Source organism: Beta vulgaris, chromosome 1 (assembly GCF_026745355.1).
Source record: "Beta vulgaris subsp. vulgaris cultivar EL10 chromosome 1, EL10.2, whole genome shotgun sequence".
Taxonomy (NCBI): Eukaryota; Viridiplantae; Streptophyta; class Magnoliopsida; order Caryophyllales; family Amaranthaceae; genus Beta; species Beta vulgaris.
Window position 1 is genome coordinate 48,556,533 of NC_079202.1, and position 27,172 is coordinate 48,583,704.

General features: G+C 37.1%; 4 protein-coding genes across 6 annotated transcripts; 2 read left to right on the forward strand and 2 right to left on the reverse strand.

Moving 5' to 3' along the window:
- Window positions 1-556: 556 nt before the first annotated feature.
- On the forward strand, window positions 557-4,432 carry LOC125492287 (uncharacterized). Its single transcript, XM_057392302.1, has 8 exons — window positions 557-636; window positions 709-786; window positions 901-948; window positions 1,027-1,206; window positions 1,677-2,367; window positions 2,860-3,054; window positions 3,695-3,763; window positions 3,850-4,432. Exons 1-8 carry the CDS (start codon window positions 557-559, stop codon window positions 4,360-4,362), a joined length of 1,854 nt encoding a protein of 617 aa, XP_057248285.1. The 3' UTR covers window positions 4,363-4,432.
- A 2,400-nt stretch (window positions 4,433-6,832) lies between these two features.
- Window positions 6,833-8,022, forward strand: LOC125499603 (uncharacterized). The gene is made up of 3 exons (XM_057396428.1): window positions 6,833-6,971; window positions 7,044-7,238; window positions 7,782-8,022. Exons 1-3 carry the CDS (start codon window positions 6,888-6,890, stop codon window positions 7,908-7,910), a joined length of 408 nt encoding a protein of 135 aa, XP_057252411.1. The 5' UTR covers window positions 6,833-6,887; the 3' UTR covers window positions 7,911-8,022.
- A 319-nt stretch (window positions 8,023-8,341) lies between these two features.
- Window positions 8,342-16,744, reverse strand: LOC104889215 (protein FAR1-RELATED SEQUENCE 5). 3 transcript variants are annotated; one of them, XM_048641904.2, is made up of 5 exons: window positions 16,198-16,744; window positions 11,695-11,906; window positions 10,495-11,370; window positions 9,135-10,137; window positions 8,342-8,764 (listed from the first exon to the last, which is right to left on the reverse strand). In XM_048641904.2, exons 3-5 carry the CDS (start codon window positions 10,722-10,724, stop codon window positions 8,570-8,572), a joined length of 1,428 nt encoding a protein of 475 aa, XP_048497861.2. In that variant the 5' UTR covers window positions 10,725-11,370; window positions 11,695-11,906; window positions 16,198-16,744; the 3' UTR covers window positions 8,342-8,569. The 3 variants fall into 3 exon arrangements, with proteins under 3 accessions (XP_048497861.2, XP_048497864.2, XP_057249937.1); XM_048641907.2 differs by having other exon boundaries at window positions 16,066-16,744; XM_057393954.1 differs by lacking the exon at window positions 16,198-16,744 and having other exon boundaries at window positions 11,695-16,040.
- LOC130590245 (protein FAR1-RELATED SEQUENCE 5-like) lies at window positions 10,730-12,579 on the reverse strand. Its single transcript, XM_057392305.1, has 4 exons — window positions 12,522-12,579; window positions 11,695-11,906; window positions 11,318-11,370; window positions 10,730-11,171 (listed from the first exon to the last, which is right to left on the reverse strand). The coding sequence occupies exons 1-4, from the start codon at window positions 12,577-12,579 to the stop codon at window positions 10,730-10,732; spliced, it is 765 nt and encodes a 254-aa protein (XP_057248288.1).
- Window positions 16,745-27,172: the final 10,428 nt, after the last annotated feature.

Sequence of the window (27,172 nt, forward strand, 5' to 3'; positions counted from 1 at the left end):
AGAAGTAAGTACACACTGTGCATATTCCCACTGTTCATATTTCTGTTGTACACTCTGTTAGCTTTGTCTCAATAGTACATTTATATCATCTTATATGTAAGTAATAATTGCCTTCATTGCCTTCATTGTACATTGATATTACATCTAATGTTCATTGCGTTTTCATCTCATTATCAGTCCCCTAATCTTGGAAGTGAGAACATCCCAACAAACACTGATATGTAAGTGCTTGTACATTGATATTATACATATGATCATTTTATGTCATAATTGTTCCTCCTACATTGATATTATACTTGTATGTGGCATTTTTTTGGTACAATGCCAGGCCACATATTACTGATCCAAGCACCACTATTCCTGAAACTCAGAACATCCCACTCAATCCTGATATGTAAGTACTTGTACATTGATATTACACTTGTGTTCATTTTAAGTCATAATGTTCATTGGTAGATGTAATCATGTTCATTGGTAATTAGATACATGTTCATTTGTTTTGTACATTGGTCATTTCATAATGATCAATGAATAATGTATATTGCTATTCCCACAAATGTTCATTGGGGTATATTTGATGTACAATGGCAGGCCCCCAATTAATGATTCTGGCCCAATTCCAGAAAATACTGAGATGTAAGTCGTTCTACACTTGTCTCCTTTTCACCTAATACTAATTTATCCAGTTACTGACTATGTCACTCACAGACCAATTTCACAACCATCATCACCCCATCACAGTCATGTAAATATACCTGCAGAAGATGAATCAGAAAATGAAGAAGAGTAAGGAATATGTTATATGTACTTGCTGTACAATGTAAATATATTATTTGATCATTAGTACTTTTTCCATGTTCATTTCACTTACTATGATTTACATTAATTATTGTTCTGCAGGGTTCCAATTGCTACTTTGAGGGCAAGGTTGAGGAAAAATGCCCAGGCGTAAGTTCTCCATACAATACAGTTATTTTATGTCAATGTTTACACCTGCCTAAATATTAACCTAATTATATCTTGCAGCACCCAACCCAGCAAGAGAATAAAGATCACAATGGCTGCAAAGGGGAAAGAAAAGATCCCTGAAAGAACTTCCAAGGCCCCAGTTGAAGCAGCTCCAAGAAAGTCTGTCAAGAGGAAAGCCCCAGAGCAGGCCCTCAAGATAAAAATTGGAAAGGGCAAGGACAAAGCTACTAAGTCCAGGTAAGGTGCTCAATGCATGTACACTTGTATTCTTCTGTATGTACAATTGTATTGGGTGCATGTACATATGTGTTCTGTGTTTGTATTTTAGTACACTATTGTATGTTCACTGGTACTCCTTGCGCATGTATATTAACATTAGGTGTATGTACATTTGCTTCATTGTCACACATTCCTATTCAGTCTACATTAATTTATTGTTACACATACATGGACACTATGTTATTCTGGATGAACAATAGTGTTCAGTCTAATGAACAATACTATCTTGTCACATTACTAGTCAGGATGATTTGGTACATATGTGTTTTTAATGTACATTATTATTCTATTGCATGTTCACTGGTCTTCCATGCGCATGTACATTAGTATTGGGTTTATGTACATTGTGACCTGTAATCTCATTTCCAACTGTGTACAATGGACTCTGCTTAAATGTTCACCGTATTTTTTACACATGTACAATGTAGTGATTCACCACCTGATGTGAAGCCCCCACAAAAAAAAAAGAAAACCCCTGCTGAGCCCTGTGTCAAAGTCAGGCAAAGTACTGCTCCATTCAAAGCCTTCCTTGCTGCTATTGCTAATCAACCACAGAAGAGGCAAGCAATCATTGATATGGGCTTTGGCGGTCTACTGGAATTAGACATGCCAAAGAATGACCCTATCTTCTGTGCTAGGCTTCTTAGCAGATATTCTGTTGGTAGTGGATCCCTCATGCTTCGCCGAGGTAGGGAAATTGAAATCAGAGATATCGATGTGCACTTGGTGTATGGGATTCCACTGGGAGGCTTGTTGGTTGATGACAACAAGGATAATGATGCTGCTGACTACAGGCTTATGCTGGAGGAGTGGAGGGAATATGTTGGCGTCCAGAGGGGTTCCCCATATGTTTCTACGATGGCGACGCAACTTGCTGATGCCGCAGTGCCAGTAACGGACAATTGGAAGAGGACCTTCCTAGTCGTGGCCGTTAACTGCTGCATTAAATCAACGCTCAACCCCCAACCTCTCACAGGTTTCTTGTCAACTACCATTGACGTCAACAACATCCCAAACTACAACTGGTGCAAGTACACCATTGAATCATTGCTTCATTCAGCTTGTTCTTGGCAAGAGGACACCACTAGATTCTTTGCTGGTCCTCTGCCTTTCTTACAGGTAAACAATATCCCACTAAAAAAACAAGTTGAAATTTTACATATGTACATTGCTTCATAACTAATTGTTCACTGTTATTATCCTATTGTACATTAATCTGAACATTAATCATACTTGTTCACCTAACTGTTCCTTGTACAGTGCCATGAATCTTATTATACCCTACAACGTCCCTTACATGTACATTGTGACTTACCTGATTGTTCAATGTTTTCCCCCCTAATTGTACATTGTTACAATTACTATACTGATTTTAATGAACATTTATTGTTCACTGTAATTATCCCATTGTACATTACTGTGCACATCTACTTGTTGTACATTGTTGTTTGCTTGCTTGTTCATTTGTCAACTATTTAATTGTTCACTGTGGGCAACCGCTCTTTTAATGTACATCTACTTTCATGTACATACGGATGTCAATTGTCTTATATATTCCAGTAATCATTTAATTGGTGCAGTTCAAACATTTATACTTCTACTATTTTCTAGGTCTGCTATTTCGACCGTCTACAGAAAGAACTCCACAAGCCTCCCCGTGCATTCCCGCTCCTCTCTGTATGGAAGCGGGAACTTATCCGCAGCAGGATTGATTACGAGTTCCGGTCGGGACTTGCCATGGGGACTGTTCTGCCAAGGATCCCTGCTCCCATGCACGGGCAGCAAGATGATGAACAACAACAACAAGTAATGCATCCTCTCTGCTCCCATTCAAATTGTGTTGTTTTTTATTGTACATTGTCCTAACAATATTCTACTTCCCCAGCAAAACCAACAACAACAACATGATGATCAACAACAAGTAATGCCTTCTGACTGAATAATAATTCTGCCTTATGTTGTGCACTAACCAATATATATATATTTGTACATTACTTTCCTTCTAGTGTACATTGCCTTTATTGTACATTGTCAATTTATGGATTGTATATTGTACATAACCTTATTCTGCATTGTGATTGTTATAATGTACATAACCTTGTTTTACTTACAATATTTGACTTCTTAACTTCAGCAGCAACGTGACCAACAACAACACCACCAACGACACCAACAACACAAACAAGATCAACAGCAACAGGTAATGCCTTCTGACTGAATAATAATGCTGCCTTCTGTTCTGAACTATACACTACATATATATTTATACATTACCTTCCTTCTAGTGTACATTTGGTACTAGTGTACATTGGGTACCACCTGCGTGTACATTCACCAACATACAGTCTGTTGTATTTGTACATTGACATCCCTATATTGTACATTAATTTCTACTGTTTGTACATTCTGTATTAATGGATTGTACAATGGCTTTTTTCATTACCAGCAGCAACAACACAGACAACAACAACAACCACACCATGAACAGCAACAACAACCACCCACTGACCTTGAGGTGGGCCCTTTCATTAGTACCAACTCTACATCTTACATATTTATCACAGTTTTTCAGTATTCTAACGTTTCCTTATCTTTTTTCAGACTTGGAAATCAAACTTAATGAATGTTTGTTCCAAGTTCACGGCAAATCTCATTGAGTTGACGGCATTACTCAACCAAGGCCCGCAACTCACTGGTGATCCCATGGTCAGCAGCTTTGCTCCAACCATTCTTCAGGCGATTTGCACTCGCTACGAGAATGCCGCACAACCACCAAACCATCCTCCTCCCCCCCCCCCTCTCAATGATCAAGACAATCCCTCCATTATGAGTCAAGACAGCGCTTTCTTCCTCTCATCACAGCTTTGGGAAATTGTGGACCAAGCTGTACAATCACGTCTGAAGTCACAAGAACCAGTATGTGATATTGAGGCCCCAAGTTTCAACCTGAACTTGGAGTTGGGTGTCGGGAGGCCATCAGCGCGACAAGATCAACCATCTTCATCATTTTCCCCAATCCTATCACTGGCTGATATTTTTAAAGATCACGACGACATACATGTTGATAAACTCTTCCCCACCACCAAGTCTAACACTGATCCGCCTATGGGGTAATCCCTATGTGGACTAATTTTCCTACTGTTCACTTGACTCATTGTCCCCGGATTTTACTAATTTCCTAACATGAACTACTTACTTTGTTCCATGACTATTTCCTTTGTGTGAGTGTTTTTCTAAGTAAACATATGCCAGTGATTTTTAATTTATTTATGATTGAATTTACACCAGTTCCAACGCTGAAGTAGATGAAATTACACAACAGCCTCACATCCAATCACATGAAAGGTATAAAATTGTTCATTTGAAAATTGCTTGGAATTGTACATTCTTCTATTATATTGTGTTCATTGGCTTACTGTGGTTGTTCACTGGGCTGTATGCTAACTGCATCTCCTGTTGTACATTGTGTTGGTTACTATTGATCACAAATATCTTGGTTGATCATCTTGCTTACTGATGTTCTGCATTATGATCATAAACTTATGTTGTACATTTAACTTCCCATGATGTTCACTTTGTTACCTTGGTTGTTCATTGTACTACTTACTATCACCTCACACAAGAATGGTGAATTGTGGTTGCTCACAAAGGTGCATATGATCAACTTATTTGATCAATGTACCCTTCCTACTATACATTGTGTTGGTTTTAATGATCACTGTGATCAATTCTCTTGTCCCGAAAATCTACTAATCATATAGTGTTGTACATTGACCTACCCTTCATGTTCATTAGATTATTAAGGTTGATCACTGTACAATGCTTAGTGTGTTAGTATGGGTTCTCTTGGTCATTGCTAATTTTAAACCCATAGTGTTCTGTATGATGATCCACTGCGACTGGAGGATTATCCAGCTGACTCGCTTCTGAGTAGTTCAATGAGGTATGCATTTGTTAACATTTTCCAATGCCACGTCATACGTTCTTCCTTGCCACATCATAACTTCTACTACATGTGTTTCTTGATCAAAGAAGTGACGAGTCAGGGTCAGAAGATCATTCCCCCCCACCTCGGTAACTAATATTCCCTTGTATCTCTTGTACAGTACCAAGTTCAATTTACTTGCACCCCAATTAACTCATCATCCCTCGTATCTCTTCTGTTTGAATATGCATAATCTAGAAATGAAGAAGCATCAAGGCCACGCCGCACAATCATCAAACCCGCAATATTCCGATCCCCATATTTGGTCAAGTACTCCCACCTAATAGAAGAGAAAAGAGGAAAGCGACAAATAGACAACACCTACTTGGCAGACTTTGCTTTTGATGCTGGAGATAATGAGTAAGTTATAAACTACTTGCCAACTACTTCCTTTTGACTGATTTACTTTGGCTAATATCCACAACCCACTTACAAAAATGAATTCATGTACTTTCTGTTATTCTGTAATGTACATTGTATACCTTCGGATGTACATTGCATATTTCTGACTTCAATATACACTGGCTAGTATAAAACTACTGATATATGATGTACATTGGATTTATTTTCTCTATGGTATAATTTCCTTGTACTGAATTATTGATCAACCTCAGGGACTTGCTCTACGATGACGGTAACACATTCCTCAACAGATCCCAGTTCCTTACTTTGGGGAACGACGTCGAAATTTGGAACGGCTTCCTTGATGCATGGGCACGTATCCTCAACCAAAGGAACTCGGATCGAATGGCCGGCTCAACTCAACGACTTTTCTTCTCAACCATAGCACATGTACATCACTTTCATTTATTTCTTATTTTTTTTAATATACTTGTTCTATCTATTATGTATTAACAAATATTTTTATAAACTTGTATTTTTTTTATTAGCACTTATTGTTCCCCAATGCTTCAAGTCCTCCCCGAGCACCCCTGAGCAAGAGCAAGAAGATAGAAAGATTGCAAGGCTCACTGAGAATACAAGGATGGAGCAATTTGTTGAAAGGCTCACCTATGAGTGCAGAGACCAGGGCATTACAAATGTCAACCAGTTTGACTTGGTAAGCTCTTTCATAACTGTCATTGTGTTTTACTCTACATTGCCACATAGTATTATGTACATTTTCGTATCCTACAATGTTCACTGGTATTGTCTATATGTACATTGCTCTTCACACATCTGTGAATATATCACCTCAATTACTTGTTGTACATTGACATTCGCATCATTGATCACTATGGTTCAGCACCTGTTTTACATGTTATCTTCCCTGTTCCAATAATGTAAACTGCTTGCTGTACATTGTCATTACTCACTTGTACATTTCTATTTCCCCATATGTACATTACTCTGTCATTACTCTCATGTCTGTTAATTATTTACTTATCTATTTTTCTCCCATACATGTCCACTTCCCTGCTCATTCACATGTTATGCTGTACATTGTGACTTACTTAATTGGACATTGTATTTATCCACATGTACATTACTCTCACCAGTATTCTCTACTCCGATATTGGTAACTGAACATTGTACATTATCCTTATATTGATTGTTCTTTGGATGCTGTTTATTGTACATTCTTATGTCGCAGGTTTTCTTCCCTGTGTGCGCATCAGACCACTTCTATGTCTTTTGCTTAAACTTCAACAAGATGACTTTGGATATACTTGACAACAAAATTTTACCAGAAAATGTCTCCATTCACGACAAGTATAAAGACTACCCAGCTAAAATTGTAAGTTCCCACCACTTAACTCAAGCACTGACTCATGTTTCTGCAGCATTCTCACCTACTGCTTGTGTGCAGGCAATTGCTTATGGTAGGTTCCTGGTATCCCTGGGCTACAACATGATAAGCAGCCCTCTAAGGCCTCGCATAGTGGAAATGCCATGGAGAACAAACGTCAACACTTATGACTGTGGCATTTATGCGATGCGCCATATGGAAAAATACAACGGCGAATGGGAAGACAACTTTGAAACTGGCCTCACAGCTGATAATGTAAGAAATTATTTGTCTACATATGTCTTCATTGTTCACACAAAATATACTTCTTAATATGTTCATATCCACTGCATGTCTTTTACATCGAAATTGTATTTACTTAGATGATCATTGCATATCTGGTTCATGTACAGTAAAAGTTAATATTATGTTCACTGCTTGTTAACTTTCACACATGTACATTGTAATAAGGTTTCTGTTCATTGTATGTCATATACATGTACATTGTTCTTACTTTGATGTTGCTTGTATGCCTAGTGCCATGTACATTGCTTTTACAATGATGATCATTACATGTCTGGTTCATGTACATTAAAGGTTTATGTTCATTGTATGTCTTATACATGTACATTGTAATACAGTTTATGTTCATTGTAATACAGTTTATGTTCATTGTATGTCATTTACATGTACATTGTATGTCATTCACATGTACATTGTTGTTTGTATGCCTTGTGACATGTACATTGTAATACAGTTTGGTAGAACTGGATTATATTACTCATATTTCAAGCCCTCACACAATTAATTTGTCCCCAGTTTGACATGATCAAGCAACTGAGAATTCAGTACTGCATTGACATTCTCATGACCATAGTCAACACCCGTGCTTCGTGGGTTGCTGATCGTGCCAAGGCGCATGCTAAAGGGAAGTCCAAGGACACATAGCTTCACCTCCGCGCTTTTATCAGACATTTGTAATGCTCGCTTTTTCTTGAACTAAACAAAACTTATGATCCCCCCCAGACATTTCTAGTAATACTTTTGTATTAGCAATACAATACCGTTGCTTGATACTACTTCTCTATAATACTTTTGTATAGCAACACCTACTGACTTTTGCGCAGGTAAACATTCCAATGTTTGTATCTGCTAACTTCAATATATTTGCCACAAATACTATCACATGTGTGATTTGCACATTACTATTCCTTACATGTTCACTCAATTTCCTTACACATTCAATCGTAATTATACGCATATTCAAGCATTTCTTCAAATAACAACCTCTTTACTCATATTTTTATCATGTACATTATCAATTCTTTCATGTTCACTACCTAAAATTAATATATATAAGATTTATAAGCATTGTATTATCAAAATATTCTTTCAAGAGGAATTATATAAAGAGGAATTACATACCTCTTTACTAGAAGAATTACAAGCACGTTTTTGGGTGTTTTGGACAAAGTACAATGTGAATGAGCTACATGAATTCAAAAAATAAATAGTGTATCAACAACTCATTCACTGTGGACTACGTTTCATTCCCCCCAAAAGAGCTCATCAAAATATTCATGTTAACTGACAATAAATATCGATTCTCAATTACCAAAAAGCTTCTCAGAATATTCATGGTAGGCTTCCAAAGCGGCTTTATGATGCGGCTGCTCAACATTACTACCTTCCCCAGGGATGTGGTTAATATGGAAATAATCGTCAGGTCCATACACATCAAGAAGAGACTTGTTGTGTGTTGAGTGAGCTACATTACACTCTTCAGGTATATCAATGTATTCCTGTATTAGCCAATGTTAGCTGACTAAAACTAATTATAAATTAATTAACATTTAATGACAATGAACATTCAAAATATACTTATTGGACAATGTCACCAAGACACATTGAACATCCCCATATATACCATATATATCTTGTTAGCATGTCCACTCAAATATGCCATGCTCGTATCAAACTATACATACAATCATACAATGAACATGTACCAATAACAGATGAACAGACATAATACCAGTGTACATCAATACAAAAAAATAACTATGCACGCCAAAAATATACATCATATTATCCTACTATCCAAATAACTATATAATGAACATGCGACTATAACCGATGAACATTTGTGCAACTGCAATGTACTAATAGTACCTGGACAGATTTTTGCGCTTTTGCCTTGTTCCTCAATGCAGCTTTCTCAGCAGTTTTCTTCCACCCTCTTAACCTATTAACCTGTTTTTCCACAGTGCTCTTCAACCTTACATTCCTAGCTCCTTTCTTCCTCTTTTTAGGTGGGTCTTTCACAACAGGATATAACAAATTTGTCACTTCATCAATTGTGATAGATTCATCAACCTTCCCAATAAGCAACACAACCTTTGACTTCAAATCACTTAAAGCATTTTCCACAACCTTCCTAGCAGCTATGTCATGTTGGGTTGAATTGATTATTGCTAAAGAATCCCTAGTAGTTTGAACACGCCACACCGACGCTTGAACAATGTTTACATCCTTGCCCACGTCATCGTCAACTCTTGTACACATAGCATGTTTTGCCCATCTACCCAAAATGTATCTTTCGGGGATATTTTCAACATTATGAATGTGGAAAATCCTCAATGAATGCGAACATAATAGACCCATCTCAGTGAAATACTTACATGTACAATCAATTGTCATATTTTCTTGGTCAAATCTAACAAGATGCATTAAGTATTCTTTCTCAGTGCGACCTACATGGTATTCAAAAATAGGGGGATCATACTTGACTAGTTTCTGGCAAAATGACGCACCTCTAATGAAATTTTCCTCGAATGTCAGATAAACAGCCACAGTGTATATCTTCTTTGCCTCATTGAGTAACTTAACATCTACAAATGCTAGATGTTTGTTGCCATTAAGTGCATTGTAATCTTCACCATTCTCCCTATCCCTCCACTCCTCAACAACATCTATAAACACCTTGTAGAAATCGCAAAGGCCTTGCATTCTATGGAGCCTTTGATTCAAAGAATGGTTTGTGGTCTCACTTCTTTGAGATGACAGCACCCCCCCTGAGAAGTAATCCTTGGAGTAGACAGGACACCACATCTTCCTTAACTTATACAACCTCATCAACCAAGGACATGCATCACACTTGTACTTGGTAGTCATACTGCATACATAATACAGAGAACAACTGTTTTATAACCAGTGAGCATACGCTTTGTCTCAAAGAACATTGCATTTCATTCAGTGAACATAGATTTCTAATCATACACATATATTATGTACATTACATCATGACATTTACTGAGCTACAATATCATAATTACTATCAACTACTTACTGTACATTGTCATTTAACAACTTGTACATTAAGGTTGCCACTATGAACATTACTTTGTTAATTTAATCAACAAAAATATCATTGATCAACAAACCACCAAATGAACACGAACTATTATGCAGTGAACATTGACTGACAACAATGAACAATATAACACCAATTCAACAAATAAAACTACTTTACCTTGTCCAATAGTGCTTGAACTCACTCTTGGTCTCACAATGTTTTAAAACATAATTGAATAGATCCACAAATCCAGCCTTCCCCCTCAAGCCTTTTATATTGTTGATGGAATTTTTCCCTATGTGCCATATACAAAGACGATGTATAACATTGGGAAAGACAATGCTTATAGCCTTCGCCATGGCGGCATCTTGGTCAGTCATTATGGTTATAGGCGACCTATCTCCCATACTTTTCAAAAAGACTCAAACAACCACACAAACGAATCGGTGTCTTCATTTAGTAGGAAACCAACTCCAAACATCACATTCCTTTGGTGATGGTTCATCCCAACAAACGGACCGCAAATCATCCCATACTTATTCGTTCGGTACGTCGTATCATGAACAACCAAATCTCCAAACACTTCATAATCCCTTTTCATTCTTCCATCTCTCCAAAAAAAACTTATTAAGTGGCCAATAGCATCTAGTCGAACGTCATAGTAAAAATCACATTCCACTGCTTGCCTTTGTGAAAAGTTCTTAATTAACTGGTTACTGTCACAACCATCAAGTTCTTTCTTTCTTTGAGCAGCAACTGCATCATAAGCATCCCTGTGCCCAAACCCAAGATTGGCAGATCCCCCAGCTTCCTTCCTCAATACACGCACAGCTTCAGCAACCCCAACACCACAACTTCTCAAATTATTAATCATGTGCAATTGTTCAACAGTAACTTTCCTATGAGATCTAATTAAATGTCTTTGTATTACTGGCACCATGGGGTGATTGTGAATCATATGGTGCTTAGTAACAATGAAAAGTCCAGACTCTTTGGATACATCAAATTGAATGTACGCTTTACATCACACCGTTGATCAAGCTTAGTATATGCCTGTGCCAAAAAAGAACATCAAGTATACTCCATTGAACATTTAGTTTCCAGTTATGATCATTACCATTCCACAACACTATTATATATATTTAGACCAATATACATCTTACCCCAATATTTTTACAATCATTTGAAATCACTACCTAATGTTTACTAATATCATGACCTACATATAATGATCATCACTATATATACCAAATCCCTCAAGTAAACTCCAGTGAACATTAGCTTTGAATTAATGATCATCACAACCCCCCAACACTAATATATCAAATTAATGTACACATTATCATGACTTATATTAAAAACAAACATAACACATACCTTAGGCACACCAGTTTTTATGTCTTTCAATCCTGCACGACTACAAACCAAAAAACGTTGCCTGATGGTCTTCGTATCATATCTCCAACACACTTTTCCCCTACGGATACCAAATCCGCATTTAAATGCATGGTCATTGTATAACTTGTAAGCTTCTTCATCATTAACCACCTCTTTCTGTATCAATTCAGATGTCTCGCACTCAACGTATTCTATAGACAAATAAAGTAACAATTATAACATAACAACATGTACAATTTGCATTATTACACACCAACAACATAATACTACCCCACATATAAACGTATGTACATTGGCTGTCATTGATATGATCACTGGAATACCCTAAATGTATATTTCTAGTTATCTTCTAATCGTCAAAGTGAGTAACATTAAACACATCACAAATTTACATATGCAAAACAGGAATACATACATAATTTCAACTTCCCGGAATTTATGACAGACATACATGAAAATAAGGGAGACTTCAATGAAGAACACAATAAATGAAAAATTCATGAGAGACATTCAATTGTTTTTACAACAATAAATGAAAAATAAATGAGAGACATTTAATTGTTTCTACCACAATAAATGAGAGACAAAGTGAATGACTGACTTATGTAATTACCAAAGTAAAAAATTGTCTGCGCAAAATGACATTTCATGGGATATCTGACGTATCTAACTAAAAGCATAAAATAATATTGTACATTAAAAGTCAACACTTTGAACATTGATAATGCCCAATTGTACACTCCTATACTCTTGCACATCATCCAACACGCATTTGTACATTAGAAAAAAAATTCGTAGCTAAATACCATTCTCCTTAGCTACTTCATCTTCTTCCCTTTCTCCTTCATTCCTTAAATCTTCCATTGCATTATGAAGACCAATATTGTCTACTCAAACTCCCTCATTTTCAGTTATATCCTCCATTTTCCAACTTACGTACCATGAAACTTGTAAAGATTTATAAAATGCAAAACCGAAAATCCAACAATCTAAAACTTTTGGTAAAAAAACATAAAAGAAAATTATGAAACTAATGGAGAAAATCAGTGAAGAAGAAAAAAATTGAGAGAGATTTAAATTGCTTCTTCTAAAATTTATGAGAGAGAAAGAGAGAGAATGATTGATTGATTACAAAGTACAGCATGACTTTGCATGACATAACCCAAGCTGGCCCATTTCACAAAAGGCGCCAAAAAGCCAAATTTTGGCCCCTCCTCAAACACACAAAACGCCACCGTTTAGACCGAGGTGCAGGATGCTCATCCTGCACCTCGGTGCATGATCTAATTTGCGCATAATGTGGGACTATCTTGTGGGCTTTTACTTTAAGATACCAACAACACATGGACAACTTTAAAGCTTATCCCAGTAATTTTCGCAACTTCGATCTAAATGAAACTACATGGTGTGTTCTTCTCAAAAATCTAGACAACCTTCATAACCTTTGGGTTTTGCTAAAGCTGCGCTAGTTTTTCTAGGTATAGCCCTGTAATTACTGTTTTAATCCATCCCCCTTTTTCCTCTCTTTAATCCATTCTGTTTTACATTAGAACCTCATTTGTACTTGTAAGTAATTCAAACTACTTTTCATCAATGGGTGCCGCTCCAGTCTATTTAATGACTAATAAGTTCATATATTAGCATAATTTATTTGTATACGTGCATTTTCAGGTAGTATTAGAGCATTTACATTGCATTTGTGCATATTTAGATCTCTTTTCATAAATTTTGTTGCTTTCACGGGTTTTTCTGTGTTTTGATATAATTTCAGGTACTATATACTCCTATGAAGAAAATTAGGATTAATTCTCTTGGATTACCTTTGAAACGATATATCATATATGCTGACAACGGATTAGAATTGAAGAGGATACAACCCTCTATTCATGGTTGTGCGAAATATGACACCTATTCACTATTTTTCTCATAATTTTTTTATAAATATGATAATGAGGTTTCCAACAACATATTACATCTGCCAAACAAAGCTCCTGATCAAAAGTTATAGTGGTTCGAAGATGAGCTTAAAAATCTGATGGTTACGGGACAACACGTCCGTGTTGCTCTGTTTTCTCCAAAGCAACAACTTCTAATCGTATAATAGCTTATACTTTTTTTTAAAGAGAAATTTTATTAATTGAAAGAAAATAACATCTACGGTAAGTATTAAAGAAAAAACAAGATATAATTAGACAAGATCAAATCAAATTTATTTTCGAAGAAAATATAATGAACCAGATTCAGCAATACAACACAATCCCCTTGTATTTGCTGAATCAAGCAGGTATTGATGGAGAAGTCTATCATTCTGATATAGTCTTGGGAAAAAAAATTCTTGATTTATCCTTGTTGACCGCATCCAAAGTTTCAATACCTTTATGTTGATAGTCTTCAATTTCAACTAATAGAAACAATTTTCCATACCAATTTTTAAACTTTCACGTGGGAAGAGAATAAAATCAAACTCCAAAATCCCATAAAAGGAGAGAAAGAACCCAGAAATTGGATATAAACTCTCAAAACAATAGAGAATGGGGGAATTATTATTGACAAAAGCAATAAAAATTAGAAGAAAAAGAAGAATTGTGGGTTTGCTACCATCGAAATGATGATGGCATTCCCAAACTAGAAGAAAAGGATTACACTTTTTTAGGAGGAAGAGGAGAGAAGGGAGATATGGTATAATAGTTTATATGCTTACATGTCAACATGTCCGTATCTTTATTGACACGTCTGTGTTGATCTGCTACATAGCACGACTTATTTTGCCGATTTTGTTATTTTGGAAAGCTATAAATACTCTTGGGTTTTACTATGTTATACCCTTGTGTTTATTCAGTTTTTATGTCGTACCCAAACTTTTTATAAGTTCCACCTGATACCACTCAACCTTACCTTTTTAAATGCACGATGCCCAAACTGCTGATTATATGTCATTAATTCATTTATTTTTTTTAATTTAATGGAAATAATTTGATTTATACATAGTTTACGGTTTACCCCTTAAAGGGATTGTTTAATCAGATTTGTTCCACCAAATTATAAAAAATAGACGAAATTAATGATGTATGATCAACGGTAAGGGTATTGTGCATTAAAAAAAGGTAAACTTGAGGGTACCGTGTAAAATTTATAAAAGATTGGGGTACAACGTAGAAAGTGAAAAAACACAAAGGATGTAACGTAGGAAAATCCAATACTCTTTTACTTGTTTTATGAGGGGACTTAGTTAATGTTTATACACTTTTTTGAGGTTATGGAGATAAGTTAGAGAGAGAAACTTGTAGATCTTAATTGTTCTCCAAAACTCTCTTTTCTTTTATTAATTTAATTATTTATTTTCTCCTTCTTTTCTCTTTGTTTTCTGTTATGAATTTTAATTATTCTTCTCTAGCTTGTTTATTATCTCAATCATGCTTGGGTAGTTCTTTAAACTATGGTTAAGTTGAACCCTACAATGAATTAATTCATGATAATACCTTTAAATTTCCCAATTAATTATTTAATAATTATTCTTGCTTATTTGATTGAGCATATTTCAATACTAGATTAGGGATAATTTAATATTGTTCACTAGTACAAAAAAGCTCAAATGTTCCAGTTAAAAATCCCACAAATGCTATGTATTTTACCCGTAGCAGACGCCATACGAGAATTTAACAAATACTCTGGCTAAGGGAAAACCGAAGCATTTGTGATACAAATGCTTCGGTGTTCCTTTAACAACCGAAGCATTTGTCAATTTTTTTTAAAAAAAAAATACAGCTTACCGATGTTGTATAGCAACAACAATGAGCAACATCAAGCGAAAAACAATTAATGAAAAGCATTATTTTTTATCTTAAAGAGCAACAACATCACTAGTAAAAATTACCAAAAGTATATACGCTACAAACATCAAGTTCTACAGCACGTGCAAGTCTAACTCTAAGATAAATAGGGTCTCATGATGCATATACTCAATATTCATGCATCCGCATAGCAAGGACATATTTTAAGCACGTTTCATCAGTTACAAGAAAAAAAAAACATAGCCTACCAACATGATATATAAAAAGTTAAAAAAAAACAATGTTTGAGAAAGGACAAATCACAAACATACTTCAATAATCCAGAGAAGATTTTCAATTAATCAAAACACGATTGAAATTTCATGGCAAATAACAATATAAATTTTCGCCTTAAAAAGTATTAAATAATCCAAAAAATTCTTTTTAATATGATACCCTATAAAATTCAAGAGTAAAAAGTGAAATCACATAGCAGATCAATTAGAAACTAATTGTTTTTTTTTTTCAAAACAGGAAAAAACCATATCAATTTGAGGGTAAATTTGAGATTGTTGTTCACCTGCAAGTTGGAGGTTACCGGAGACGAAGCTAAACATGGCATCGGAGCAGTAAGAATTACAAAAGAGGCTAGGGAATTAGGGTTACCTTTATATCTGAGAACAAGGAGAGAGAAAGCAAAACTTAGGGTTACCTCTAGATCTAACGAAATTGAAGAAATCTTCTCTCTCCTCCTGCTGCTGCTGCACCACCATCGTCGTCGCTGCTAAAGAACCAATTTTCTGTTAGGGACAAAGGAGTTAGTCAGAGAGGGGGAAAACCATGTTTTAATCAAAACTCTAACGGTCCGTTGGGTAGTCGTTAATAAATTGCGGTAATGGGAATGAATTTTAAGTGCAATTTTATTGGGGAAGCACCCTTAAAATCTCCATGGGAAGGCATTTTTTCTCCATGGACAAGCAATCTCACCCCTAAACTTGTGTTTTTGTCTCCAAGGGGAAGCAATTTTCATTACCACTCATTACCACCTACAAGGTGGTATTGGATGGTAATGAAAATTCAAGAAGGAAAGTGGACACTTTAGGATAAATTAGCATTACCATGGGAATGGACAATGATATTTTTCACAAATTTACACACAAATTCATTCTCATTACCACCATTTATGACCAACTACCAAACGGGCCGTAAGTGCTTAGCTTTCGTTGATGGGGGAGATGGTCGGTGTTTTCGTGGTGGGAGGAGAGAGGAGAGGTCGCCATTTGCGAGAGGAGAGATGAGAGAGAAAATGGGGGGGGTGGGGAGCAGGGACTAGGGAAAGACAATAAAAGAGGAAGGAAGCGAAGGAATATATATAAAAAAAAGACTGAAATCACAAATGCTTCGGTCAACCGGAGCATATGTCAAAAAAATTAGCAAAATTTGGCGAAAACTCATCAACTATTGCGTTTGAGGAAAAAAACGAACATTTGAAAAGTTGCAAAAGCACGTTTTTCCACTAGTAGTTATTATTCTATCGTCTTGATCACAATGGTGTTGGATTTTGACGAAATTGAGTATTTCAATTAAGGACATTTTTCACGAGAGTAGGTAAAATGGACTGTTAGGAAATTATTAGGATTTTATGTTTAATGTCTTTAATTTGCATGATTTCACGGAATTAGGCTTGATAGCATATTAGGAAAGTCATAGATACTCGGGGGAGGTTTATGGTATTTTATAGGGTGTAAGTTTCCATGTGAACATTTAATTGATTAGTTTGGATAGGAATTATCTTGTATTACTTCATGCTAGTAGAGATACTTAATTTAGAGTCTTTTATTTATATCTTGATCAATTAATATAATTTATTCGACCATTACAAATATTAATCTCATTTAGTCTTAACATAATTTAAGAGCTAACTATAGAGCAATTTTTTTTTGTAGAATCAACGATCCTGACTTAACTTACTACATGATTTGGAGGATTACTTAGACTTTTTATTTTTGTTATACATAACGGGTTATGTAATGTCGTCTTAGGTAGAACCATATATAAGTTGTCTTATTGATAAACTTAAGTCAAAATTGTTGTACGTCTATCTTAGGCCGAATTCCCCTCTTATTAAGTACCAATTAGCTCCATTCCTAACATGTTTATCTGATTGCTTATTTAGACATCTGATACTATATGTTCTTTTTCTTTTATGTAATATTACATGTCATATTTATGTTCTGGAGATATTATCTTGATCAATTGATCATGCATATATATATGTCATATGTGACATTTATTTCTATGTTGACAACGTGGTATCATTCAGAGGGGAGATTGAGAACTATCTTTTTTCCCCTTTTGAGAATCTGTGGTAAGATGAAAATCTTCTGGATTGCGCGCCTTTGTATAGGACCACTCACTCAACGGTCCATCACCCCAAACCCCCCTTCCTTCCAACAATACTAGCTTTTAATGCACGCTATGCGTGCGACTACATTTCTCCCAAATCAAACCACTACTCCCCAAATTACCATGCATACTCATAATCTGAATTTCACGCAATATTTTTTTCTTCTCTATATTCAATTGAACATCATCTTCATCCATTTCCCCCAATTCAAACCACAAGCTCGATTTTTTCTCTCTCTATCCATTTGAGATCGTCGATTAGTAGCTGAGGATTATCCCAAGCAAGTTGCAGAGTTGGCTTTGCCGGTCATCGAATTGGCTTTCGCTCAGCCTATCATGGATCGCCAAGCTTGCTTGCGGTCATGGCCCAAGCTCTGCGGTTTATGTTGAAATTCGATTATGGGCACAATTTTTTGATTTTAATATATGGATTTAAGTATTTTTTTGATTTCCTCCAAAGTCGAGTTCTCATATTATGTCTTTTTTTTTTTAATATTTGGGCACGAATATTAAAGTTATATTAACGAAATTTTTTTTTGATTTTAGATGGGTTTAAGTATTTTTTTTCTCAAATTCTTTTTAATATATGGGCACAAAAACAATTCGAGTTCTCATATTTTGTCTCAATTTTTTTATATCCAGGGCACGAATATTGAAGTCATTTTTGAAGAAATTGCATTTTTTTCGACCACTTATGATGTAATTTTAATTTGAATTTCAACTATCTTCAAATTAAATTTTAAATAAGCTGTAATATAAGTTTAAAATTTTTTTTGAAAAAATATATTACAACACATATTTGTAAGAGTTACTATAATTTGAGTTTAATTTTACTGGAACATAGTACATATGAACATAGAACATCACACATAATTTTATTTTCAATAACGAACAACTGCGTACCTGATTAACGGTAAAGAATCGGCAAATTTCAGAGTTTCGTATTGCTCCAATCTATGAATAGAACTATTTTTTTTTATTTGGAGTTTGTGTTTGTAATTGAGTTTGTGCTATGGAAAAATTGATTTGAAAGGGTGTTATGCCGTGTAATTTTTTTTTTTGTTATTGTATGTACTATTAATGTTTGGTCAGTTCTTGATTATGTATCTTTTTGATTGGATCTTTTTTATTGGTGAGTTTATATGATTGAATATTATATGAGTTGATTGGGTTTAAATTTGATTTGATTGATATTTTTATTTTGGCAAGTTTATGCATGGAATTGGGGTTGATTAGGTGGCCAGAGGGGCATTTGAGTAAATTCCAAGGGGACACCATTGCTCCCCCCTTGGCTTATATAATAGAGATTTAAATTTTTACTTTCATCAAGATTTGAACAATGATCTTCTATGTTTTTTTTTTTTGAAAGGAAACAGAGCTGGAAAATTATATTAAGTCTAATTCCGCCAAAGTTTGAAGGCTTTGGGGGAACAAATTCGTACAAATAGTCTCAGAGTTAACAAGAGCATCCCATCTAACTATAGAATGAGCAACTGTGTTCCCATCTCTCTTAACATGCACACATTCAAACAACGAAAAAGAAGAACTAATTTCAGCAATATCATCAAACATAAGAAAGATAGGGGCAGCTCCCTTCTTGCGATCAAGGATCACTCGCACAATATTGAGGGCATCACATTCCAGCATCACTCGTGAAAACCCCAACCTTCGGGCCACTTCCACCCCAAATCTCGCGGCAGCAGCTTCCGCCATCTCAAGACCCCATTTGGCAGCCAACCTGCGAACCCCAGCAGCTTTGATAGCTCCACAATCGTCTCGAATTATCAATCCCAAGCTCACCCCATTTCCTTGGGTTATGTGTGCATCTACATTGACCTTAACATAAGATATTGGTGGCGGTTGCCATGAGGATGGCCCATTAAACATGGCAGGGCTAGCATGCTGTCCAACCTTCGCATTATACTTCACATAATCTAACTTATGCTTCACGAAGCCCGCAGCGATAGAGACAGCATCCATCCCCGCCACCTCTTCAAACACTGCTCGGTTTCTACAGAACCACGCAGCCCAGGCGAGAGATCCAAACACCGCTAAATCCGTTCTTTCCACTTGGCCAGCAAACCACATGAATCGCTCAGCAAACGACGCGGATGGGGCATCCAGGAGTTTGCTCGTAAAACTACTTTGCCTCCAGATATTCGATGCATACTTACATTCAAACAGTGAATGAATTATTGTCTCGTCGTCGCATCCACACACAGAGCATGTACTATTATTGCGAATGTGCCGTTTTTGTAGAACGTCCATCACCCCTAGACTACCTTTGCACGCTTTCCAGATGAAGTGTCGCAATTTAGGTGGTCCTTCCACCCCCACACCGTCCGCTATAAATCCCGCTCTCTTTGCCCATGGTAGAGGTCCCACGTTCGTGCATACCCCAACCTTCCCAACCAATACTCGAAATGTACTGTATATGTGCCATACAAAGTCGGCCACCAATATGATGAGTCACTTCGCCAAGATAAAGGAAGAGGGATGTCAAGCACCCTTTGTCGATCCTGCGCCTCAAAACTCTCAGTCACCACATCAACATTCCAGCACCCCCTCTCAACACCCAACAACTCACTAACGCGAAGGTCAGGATTACTATTTGGGGGAGGAGACAGTACCAGATAGGCCCCTTCTCCCGGAAGCCAATCATCGTCCCAAACCCTAATAGATGTACCATTTCCCACACGTCATTTGAGACCCTCCAATGATTTAGCCCCCCATATACTCCTCCAACTGAAGCTCGGATCGAAACCCCTCAAAGCCTCCAGAAACTCCGAGTTTTTGTAGTAGCGAGCCTTTAAAACTCCATGTAACAGCGAAGAATGGTCCATGCTTAACCGCCACCCTTGCTTAGCTAACAACGCTCGGTTAAAACATTTCAAATCCCGAAAGCCCATACCTCCCATTGCTTTTGGCAAACATAGAGACTCCCACTTATGCCAGTGAATTTTCCTGGATGTAACTGTAGATCCCACCGAAATTTTGCTAACACAGCGTGAATTTCGTCAATGAGCCCATTTGGAATTTTGAAAATACTCATCATATAAGTAGGAATTGCCTGCGCAACAGCCTTGATAAGAATTTCTTTTCCCGGTCGAGATAGCAGTTTCTCCATCCATCCTTGCATTTTCTTCCATATGCGCTCTTTCAGACATGTGAACACCATTTTCTTAGATCTCCCGATTATAGTAGGCAATCCGAGATACTTCTCATGTTTCACCACTTCCGGAACCCCTAACGTCTCTGCAATTTCTTTCCTTCTTGCTGCACCCACACATTTGCTGAAAGCTACCTCTGTCTTACTTAGATTAACTTTCTGACAAGATGCTCTTTCATACGTTCTGATTATATCAGCCACTTTAGAACATTCCTGCAGATTAGCTCTAGCAAATAAAATACTATCGTCAGCGAAGAAAAGGTAGGACACTCTTGGAGCACCCCTGCACACCTGCACCCCATGTATAAAATTCTCGCTTGATGCTTTTGAAAGTAATTGAGAGAAGGCATCTGCACAAAGAAGGAAAAGGTATGGAGATATCGGGTCCCCTTGACGAAGGCCCCGTGATGGATATAGAGAGCCCGAAATGCCACCATTATACTTGAAAGAGAACCTCACACTCGACATACAATGCATAATGCGTCGAACCCAATCAAAGCTAAATCCCATCTTTTGCATAACTCTTTCTAAAAAACTCCATTCCACCCTATCATATGCCTTACTCATATCCAGCTTTAATGCCACAGTACCATCTTTTTTTTTCCCCCTTCTTTTCATGGCATGGAATATCTCAAAAGCTATCAGTGCATTATCGGTAATGAGACGCTTAGGCACAAAAGCACTCTGTTGACCGGAGATTAGAGATCCCAACATAGGCTTCAATTTATTAGCAAGCGTTTTGGAGACTATTTTGTACAGAACATTGCACAAGCTTATGGGCCGAAACTCCGTCATTCTTTTGGGGTCGTTATTTTTCGAAATCAAAACAATGCACGTACTGTTTACCTCCGACAAGTCAATCTCACCACGCCACCACGCCTTCAAGAACTGGATGACATCACCCCCGACCGTACCCCAAAACTTCTGAAAAAATAGTGCATGCATTCCGTCCGGCCCAGGTGCTTTATTTGGGTGCATCTGAAATAAGGCCTCACGAATTTCCTCACCCGTTGGCTCCAAATCCAATGCGGCATTTATTTTCTCATATACTAGCTCCTCAATCCCCTCCAGCGCTTCCTCCATATGACATGGATTCTCTGTAGCAAACAAATTGGAAAAATAATTTGCAATGATCGCATCCATCTCTTCTTTCTCCACTCGCCACCCTTCATGCTCATCATATAACCCCTTTATGAAATTTCTTTTTTTACGCCGAGTCGCTTTATGGTGAAAATAGCTGGAGTTTTTATCACCATCTTTAAGCTCGTTCGCCCTTGCTCTCGCATGCCAGTAGCTCTCCTCTAGTTTTCGCAAGGCACATAACTCTTTACTCAACTCGTGGCATCGTTGTAATGAGTATGCATCCAGCTGCCCCCCTTGCGTTTCTTTCAACTTTCGTTCAGCATTTTTAATTCTTTTGCGAACATCTCCAAATGTTTTCGAGGCCCATGACGAAAGTGATTTCGCCATCTGCTCAATTCGTGAGGGAATAGAATCACCTGCAACTGAGACCCACGCATCCGAAACCACCTTCGTACATTCATCACTAGATAACCAAAGAGCTTCGAAATGGAATAGTCTGCCCTTTGTCTCTTTTTTGGCCTGTCACCAAATTTCAATAATATCGCCCCGTGATCCGAATGACAAATAGGAAAGTGAATCACCTCAGCATAAGGGAACATGTTACACCAATTACTATATGCCAGACACCTATCCAACCTCTCGCGAATTAGAGTTTCAAGAGAGTTTCCCCGTTGCCACGTAAAAATGTTCCCTCTATACCCTAGATCTCGACATACACAATCTTCTATAGCTTCCCGAAACGCATTAATCTGTCGCTCACCACGCATAGCTCCTCCATCCTTTTCGTTCATCCCCAAAATCTCATTGAAATCTCCGAACATAAGCATAGGTAGCACACAACCCTGTCTAATATTTCGCATCAGCTCCCACGTCAATCTCTTATTAGCTGCTTCGGGCCAGCCATACACTCCCACTGCTTTCCAGACCGGGATATTATCAGCATCACAAACATCCACTTCCACATGATGATGCGAAAAGGAGCACACATTTACCCCACAGTCACGCCACCACAGCCCCATTCCCCCTGATCTTCCATTACTACTAAAACATACACCGTTCATAAAACCACATCTATTCCTAATCAACTCAAGTCTCTGCGCATCAATCTTCGTTTCCATAACAAAAACTAACTCCGGCCTATCCCTCCAGCACCAGTCCTGGAGGGCTTTAACTGACAATGGGTTGCCAAGCCCATTGCAGTTCCAACTCAATATTTTCATTGCTGTTCGCGGGGTTGGATTAAGCCAACCTCCGCTACTTGAAAATCAATATGACTTCCCAACTCGACTTCGGAACCAACAGCCAAACAAACATTATTATTTTCTATAACCCTTTCATTAACACAAGAAAGTTTGCATTTTTTATTTACATAGTCACCTCCATCTTTTTCATCATCAATTAACATGTCATCTCCCATCTTGCGTTTATCACTTTTAATAACCCCCAGACATGTTTTTATAGCAGAGATAACCCCCTTCTTCCCCCTGTTATTCTTTTTTTTGTGATTTTTGGTTTTTGACCTTTTGTGGAAGGTCACCCACGTCCCACCGCAAAAACAAGAGGAACAGTAGGCTCATTAGGAACATGGGAACTTACTTGAGATTCGGTCTCATTAATGATTGGGGATGCCCCATCAGCAGCTTGTGTCGGCTCTACCGCAACCAAATCCTTCGCACCCCTCGCAACAATAGGCTCCACACGTAAAGCCTCACCAGAATTTGTCCCTTCGTCCTCAGGGACTTTATCAAAATCTAATGATCGTGAACACTTCAAGAATCTCTTCGCTTCCTCCTCCATCTGTAGTCTACGTCGGCGCGGTGATGCACGGAGCCAGACTCCCCATTGTTTCTCAACATCACTCTCCTCCGTATCGGCCTTACAGCAATCCTGTTCAATATGTCCAATCCGACCTCACATATAACAGAACGTCGGAAGCCTCTCGTACTTCACTTCGACAACCACAATAGAGCCCTTGGAGTTACAGAGCTTGACTATTCTGCGCAACGGCTTCGAGACATTAAGCAGCACCTTTATGCGAGCCGATTTATCCCAACATACACCAATGTTCTCCACCTCCAGCACATGTCCTACAATACCACCAATACTCCGGATATGTTTCTCGGTCCTACTATCCAGTGGAAGGTTATATAATCGTACCCAGAACGGAGATTGCATTAGGATAATGGCTGAAGGCTGCGTACATCCATCAATCTCATTCATCAACACTAAATGATTATCAAAAGTCCAAGGACGACCTTCTAATACCCTAGTACGATCCCGCAAATTCGCAAATTGTATGACAAACAACCCATGCTCAATAGGCCGAAAAAGTGCAGCCTTTGATATACTCCATATTTGATTCATTGTCCTTTTGAAAGCTTCGAAATTGAATGGTCTTTCTGTCATGATTCGTCCCACAACAAAAAGGGCTAGGTCAAGATTTATTGTTACAACATTCGAACCCTCAACGTCAACAATCTCCTCCTCCTCTGCCGTTATTTTGAGATTAGCACATCTCAACGCCAGTTCGTCGGCCATAATCACCGACAAGATCCCTAGAAAGGGAAACAGACTCCAGTAACGAGATTTCGGCACTCGACCACCAAGACTCGTTCTCAAACCCTAGGCTTTGCTAGAGAGAGACTTTAAAAATCAATTAATATCTAATTTACTTAGTAAAGCTCTGATCTTCTATGTAGGAAATAGGAAATTATACCATTGGATTCAAGGATCCTGGCGGGGGATTTTGAAGAATTAGGTGCTGGATTGAGATTAAGCCACGCCAAAATAATATGAGGCAGCTATGAAGGAAAAAATAAAATAAGGCAAGGGGGATAGTGCTTGGTACTTACTCTTCCTAATAGATGACTTAGACGGGTAACCTCATTTACGATCTAATTAGGCACCATACTACCATAATTTCACACCAACCACAACTTTTTCATAAATAATAATAGCCGTAAGCAATCAAGAAACTGACAAAGACGTATAACCTAAATTCTATTTTCTTACAAACATGAAGCAATTACAATGCTATTGTATTTAATCAGATAAAGACAAAGAAACAAATTAGCATCTATAATTGTTAGTCTTTAGTTGGAGAATGCTAGAAGGCGGGAGTTTACATTAACATGCTTTCTCTAATGCTTATACGGCTTATCTTGTTAATTTGTCCACCTTATGATGAATTACTAGTATTTACGCTCGTACGATGTCTCGGGGTTTTTATATGCTATAATGCTACAATTTAGCAGTAGTTACATAAGTCATTTCATACTCATTTAAAAAATTTATCTAATAATTTATTATATGGATTTCACAAGTTTTCCGTTCATATATCATACTCATTTTAAAAAGTTTTGATTAAATAGATAGTATGTAGGGGTGATAGTTGGATCTCTTTCTTTCATACTTGAGGTTGAGGGTTCGAATCCTCACGTTAACAATTTTCTTTTTTACTAGCTATATGAGAAAGACGTGGATAGAATGCTATTAAATGAGGAATTAGTATTGATCATCTTTTCTTTGGGTCAAATAAAATTATAAAGCTACATTTTTTTCATAATCCAAATTAATACTTCGTTCATTCTGAAATAAATGAAACACTTCTCTCTTTTTTGTAAGAGCTTTTTAAAAGTTGTGTTTCACTTATTTCTAAAAGAGGAAATATCAAGTTTTGGTTTGTGTATAGGATAGAGAGAGTTCTTATGGGAAACCCACATCTCTTGCGACTTGCATGATGATCAGTCTAACTAGTCTAACATGAAAGGTCAAAAAATGTTGAAGGGCGAGGAAGAGGAGTGATAATAAGCTGATCCTCACCCTGAAAGAGTCATTGGATTTGGCTTCCTGAATATTTCTTGTCCTTAGACAAGTATTGGATTACTTGCTAACAAATTTGACCCTAATTAGTGGTAAGTATACTTAGCACTTATAAATGACTCCATTGGAAAATTTGGAATAAGTAACTAGGTAAAAGCAAAGCAATGTTTTCTACTTCCAAATCTAAGATTATATTCTAGATCTTCAAGAACCGGTAGCATATAGCATGCGATCAATTTAAATGCATTGGGTCAAGTTGCAGTGGAGTCAAAGACAGGTTGAGCCGGGGGTAAGTCAACCCTAATAAGGGTGCGTTCTATTCAACTTATTGGCCCTGAACTTATTGAACCTTATCTGAACTGAACTGATTGAACCTGAACTGAACTTATTGGAATTTATTAAACCTGATTGGAACTTATTGGACCTTATTAGACCTTATTGGAACTTATTGCACCTATTAGACCTTATTGCAACTTATCTGAACTTATCTGAACTTATCTGAACTTATTGGACCTGAAACTTAATTTTTTAAGTTGAACAGAATGCACCCTAAATGACTCTTTTAGGGAATAAGGTGAGTCGTGTGGGTCATAATTGGGGTTAAAGGAGATAAATGCTAAGGCATGTTTTTCACGAGCCAAACTAAGTCTAGGATACGAACAAGTTAGATCGAGTTAGATCACGAGTCAAAGTTAAGGGTTTGTATCCCTTTTTTTTGGATAATTCTTTTGTTAGGGTCGGGCATGTTAGGGTTAATGTTGGTTATCGAAGTAGGCTAAAGTGGGATAAAGTCGGGGATCCTGAATTTGCATGGAAAACAAAAATTCGAGCTAGATTGGGGTTGGGCAAACTGGGTCCGATGGAACTAAGGCATGCTAGTACCAATCAGACCCATTGACTAGTATCATAGAAATTAACATGAAAAAAACTCATAGAATAACTTAAATATAGGTTGCACACAAATGGAACAGACATAGGTACAAAGACGATTTGAAAACGAAAAAACATTATCTAGAAAATTATGGATATGAAAAATGATATAATAAAACATTATATTATTTATTAATATATCTTAAAATCAAAGGTTTTTTCACCAGTACCCCTATGATTTTTCAAAATTCATGGGATACTCATTGTTTTAAGAAAATGTACCAGGTACTCTTTCTATTTCTACAAAATGCATAAAATGCCCTTAATGACTAACAGT